The following is a 4,992-nucleotide window of genomic DNA, read 5'->3' on the forward strand; positions in this document are numbered from 1 at the left end:
AAAAATTATATTAAATATCACTTTTAAACTAATTATGATAAAACAATAATCTTACCGTACAAAATAATTTATGATTAATAATAATATAAAAATTATTTACATTATTATTGTATTTTAATTAAATCCAAAAAGTTTTCATAAAATTTATCTATAATAAAAAAATTAATTTAAATGTTGTTAGAATATAAAAATGTATTATTATTTTTTAAAATAATAATATTATTTAATCATAGTTGATTAAAAAATATTTTTTTAAAGTTTAAACAAACCAGTTTTAAGTGACACAAATAGTTTTTTTTTTAGAGGAAGTGAAAAATAGTTATCACTCGGTGCCAATTTTTGTTGATAAGTACAATGCTTGTTGAGTTTTATAAGTAATCGAAAACATGGTCCGGTTAGGTATCCCAACGAGACGAATATCACTACTGTTTTATTAGTCTCAGTCTCGGTTTTTCGCTACTCCATTTGCGACTTCACTTCACGTGGATCACAACACAATACTATTGACATTGCTTTTCTTCACTCTTCACTCTTCACTCTTCCCATCCCCATTTGCTTTTCCTGGGGTTTAATTTTAATTGTTTAGTTCTCACTTCTCACTCACGTAAAAAACACTTCCTTTTTTCACAACCTAATCTAACCCTTATGAAGGGGTTTAACACAGTTTGTTGGGCAATGTACACGAGTTGTTGTAAATCTTCTTGTACTTGAGTTTAATTCCGGCGAATAAAAAAACCCTAATCCAACCCTTCGCTCTGCTCTCACTTCAGCTTGTTCACACCAAATGGTAAGTTCTTTCCCTTTTTTCGTTGGAGGATGGATTAGGATTGTTTAATGATTCATGTTTTCCCTTTTTGTGAGCTGTGAAAATGTTTCCCTTATGAATGAAATTTGAAACTTTATTGCGTTTGTTTAGTGGGTCTCTTTCTTTTAAAGGTACGAGGTAAGTGGTTTTTAGGTGATGCAAGTTTCTCTCTTGCTTTCCTTCAGATGCTGTTTGTTTCATTGTGCTGTTATTTTGGTTGGTAAGAGTAATCTATGTTATAAATGGCAATTGCAAGGTCATACCATGCTGGCTCTGTAAAATAATTCTGTAATTTTAATTTATGAATGCTTGCTTCTTGCTTTGTATGCTGTATCCTTTTGTGTTTAATTTGATTTAATAGTTATAAAAACCAACATCTGAAGAAATATTGATTTTGGAAAACATTTTGGAGATTCCCGTTGTTGGTTTTTTGTAACAGCCGATGCAAATGTTTATAGTGTGACCTCTAGCTAAGATAATGGACCATGAAATGGGGCAAGTGTTAGGGTTTTGGAATTGTTCTTTTCATCAACCCATTACCCATACATGAATTAAAAGATAAGCCTAATTAGTGATACAACTTTTTATATGCATGCTTCTGTTATATTTTATGAAGGAGGGCATATATTATATGCATGCACATGCACCATCAGTGAACTCTTTACCCTTGTTGCAGGAAGCTGTTTGTCTTCACTGTGGCGACAGAGGCTTTCCAGAGACATTGGTTTTTTGCACTGAGTGTAAGGCTTATGCGTTGCATAGGTACTTAATGTTTACTCCCTCTCTCTGCTTTCTTGGATGCACTTCTTTTTCATGCACGAGTGTAAGAAGGGCATATGTAGTAAGTTTTTGTCATCATACTTGGCTGAAATGCCACTACCACTAATGCTGCTTGAACATTCTTTAGAATTTCTTTTTCAGTGAAAAAAAGGAAGTGGGATTGTACTCTCTATTATTGGTAAATTACAAAAATCATTGGAATGATACTCCCTGCTTGGTATTAATACCCTGATCACATGGTGTACTATAATATGTACTTAAGTAGTGATTTTTATATCCATCTCGAGTATAAAGCATATGTATGCTTTTGGATTTTAATATAAGTGCTTTTAAAATTATGATTTGCTTCCTTAGCCAGCTTTTATCATCAGTACATAGCTGATGGCACCTCTCTTTTTAATACCATGCAGACAATCTTCTAATTTCTAATGGTATTGAAGGTGAGACTCAGAAGTGCTCCAGCATAGTTGGGTTTGGATAAACCAAAGGATTGTTGAATGAATGAATAGATATGGAACAAAGTTGTATTATTAATACCCTTTTAAATTGAATCTTACTTTTTTACGCACTGTTCTATAAAATAGAAAATCTGCAATTTTTAAAGTTGTGATTTCATGTTCTTTAAGGTCTTTGACTTCTTATTTGTCCTTTTTATCAGGTACTGTTTAAAGGGGCCTGTGGTTTTTACTGATGCTGTTACATGGTTTTGTGAGGATTGTGCAACAAAGCTTGGGGTGCCACCTGCTCTTGACCAATCTACACCTATCTCATCTGTATCAAGAAACAATTGCATTCAGAGAGTGAAAAAACACAATAAACAGCGAAAAAAGAAGCTTAAAAAGAAGCAGAAGAAAGGAAAAGCTAACTCTAGCTTAGTTGCTAAAACAAAGGAAGTGTTATCTGGTTGTCACATTTCACCTGAGCCTGAGCATCCTCAATGTAGTAACAGAGGTGAAGAATGTGAGATGAAAGATGAATGTGGACCAGCTCCAAGGGATGTAGCTAATTTTGATGTAGGTGAAGAAGAAAGTGTGGCAAGGGATTTAGCTAATTCTGATGAAGGTTTCAAATCTGTTCCAGTTTCTCAAGGAGCTACCGATAATGATTCAGGTTGTGTAGAATTAGATGGTCATGTTTATGCACACCCTACTATTGATCCAATCTGGAGGTACATAAACTGTTTTGCTAACTTCATTGGAAATTGGTGAACTTTTATAGCTGTTGTGGTGAATATCATTTGAAGTTTAATTTTCTGGTTAATAGGGGAAGTATGTACTTCTGCAATGAAACTAATGGTACTGTCAATGGAGTTCTGGCTCATATGTCCAATTTAGCGTGCTCCAAAGTTGCGGAGGAGACAGGACATTTCCCAGAAGTGCTTCATGCTGAATTGCTTCCCAGAGATAAGGTGTGGCCTGAAAGTTTCAAGAGTAGGAGGCCAACTGATCAGGACATTGCTCTTTTTATCTTTCCAGACACTGAAGGGTAATTTTTCTTGGACAATTTTGACCTAATGTTACTATAATCTTTCTTTAATTTGACTTATCTAAATGTTTCTTCCCTGACAGATCTGAAAAGGACTTTGATAAGCTGGTTGAAGATATCATGATCAATGAGCATGTCATAAGAATTGTGGCTAAAAAAGCAGAGCTTTTAATTTTTCATTCTATCGAGCTTCCAATCCAATATTGGAGTGAGCTTCATTTACTCTAGCTCTTCACTGGCACATTTCAATATAATTATCTATAGAACTTATCAGTGCATTTTTTTAATCCTTTGGGCAGGATTTGAAGCCAAGTATTATTTGTGGGGTGTCTTCAGAAGAAAGCAAACTTCAGAAGAGACAAATGATGCTGTGTACAGAGATTGACAAGGCTCTTGTTTAGCTTAACCATAGACATAGTTCATCTAATACTTTGAGCAATAGTGGTAGTACCTATGATTCTAATGCATAGTAGTCCTTTGCTTATACTCACTGATATATTAATAACTAATCATATAATAAAAGCATGATGGGAATTAGAGTGAATAGAATGTGGTGAAAGCAAGAGTTAGGAAGGGAAAGTTTGATAAACTAGAGATGGAAAAGATGCTACAGGTGGGGCTTCCTTGTGTGCTCTCTGACTATGAGAAGAGGCCAAGTGTAAGAGATGCGACCAGAATTCTTGTAAAGGAAGCACCATTTCCTTTTTTGCCAACCAGTAAACCAAGAATGAGAATTAGGCCTCTTTGTCCTGATGATACACCCGAAACACAGAATGTTGTTGCAGATTGGCTCAGCACAGATGAGGCTCTAGAAGCCAGTTTTGCTAAGATTTTGTTCATTCAATTCAGATTATTTTAGATTCTTGATTTGTGAGAAAACATAGTGTTCTAGAATCTGAGCCAGAAGGAAAAGTACTTTTTTTTTTCAATAACAATAAAAGCAAAATAAATGCAATTCACGTTTAAAAACTAATGCTTACTTCCTTGGGAACTTTTAGAAATATATTTAAATCCATAATAAAAATTACAAATTTTATAAAAACTCTCATTCCTTGGGAACTACGATACTTAGCTCTTAGGCTGCATTTTTTCTTTGTAGTGAATGAATATTATAGGAACTATTAATATTAAATCCATGAATTGCATTTCAATTCGTTGTAGCAAACGGAAAAAATATATAGTATGAGTATTTGACTCATAAATTGTATTATCTCTTTATTATATCAAATATATATATATATATATATATTATTAGTATTTTACTCAGATTATATTATCTGTTTATTGTAGCAACGAAAAATCAATTACAAACTCACATTGAGAAAAATAATTTTCACATTTTAAATACATTGTCAAAATTATTAAGAATCTCAAAAAATAAATATTTTACTTTATTTTCAAGTACTCATAGAAACCAAAATCATAAAAAGAGTATGTTTTAAAATTTACTTGTTTCTTTTAAAAAAAATTAAAAATATCACTAAATAGATTAATTACTCACAGCGAAAGAGAATCAAATCAAACTCTTACAAGATCATCTAAAGGAACAACCACCATATTTTCTATTGAATTTAGACATTAAAACCAACATACTGAAAGATGAGATAAAATGTCCGATTTAAAATACCTAGGTTTTTTTTGGAAACTACAGTAATTTTAATTTTTTTTTTCCAACCAGTTACAATTCATTACTAATCTATGTCATAAAAAATGTTCATGTGCCTCTCAATGAGTCATGGGTTTACCTCAAAGCTCAAATAGAAAACTTTAAAAAGATGAGAATAGTTTCACTCCGCTCAAATCACTCCCCTATGCTCAAATCACTCCCCTATGCTTGTGAGCCAAGAGGGTACAACGGATATGAGTTTTAGGAAAATGGATGGAAAAGACTGGAAGGATAAAATAAGAAAGTGATAGAAGAT

The 4,992-nt window shown here is 32.8% G+C and overlaps 1 protein-coding gene across 1 annotated transcript; it reads left to right on the forward strand.

Annotated features, from left to right (window-relative positions):
• The first annotated feature begins 394 nt into the window (after nt 1-394).
• Nucleotides 395-4,040, forward strand: LOC114370165. Its single transcript, XM_028327456.1, has 6 exons — nt 395-787; nt 1,482-1,567; nt 2,244-2,753; nt 2,849-3,070; nt 3,154-3,278; nt 3,370-4,040. The coding sequence occupies exons 1-6, from the start codon at nt 785-787 to the stop codon at nt 3,453-3,455; spliced, it is 1,032 nt and encodes a 343-aa protein (XP_028183257.1). The 5' UTR covers nt 395-784; the 3' UTR covers nt 3,456-4,040.
• The last annotated feature ends 952 nt before the right edge of the window (nt 4,041-4,992 follow it).

This window comes from Glycine soja, chromosome 10, assembly GCF_004193775.1.
Source record: "Glycine soja cultivar W05 chromosome 10, ASM419377v2, whole genome shotgun sequence".
NCBI classification, from domain to species: Eukaryota; Viridiplantae; Streptophyta; class Magnoliopsida; order Fabales; family Fabaceae; genus Glycine; species Glycine soja.

Bases quoted from the DNA above. Each gene is read 5' to 3' on its own strand.
- LOC114370165 (XM_028327456.1), top strand. The intron at 1,568-2,243 runs GTACTTAATGTT...CCTTTTTATCAG, and splicing joins AAGGCTTATGCGTTGCATAG to GTACTGTTTAAAGGGGCCTG. The intron at 2,754-2,848 runs GTACATAAACTG...TCTGGTTAATAG, and splicing joins ACTATTGATCCAATCTGGAG to GGGAAGTATGTACTTCTGCA.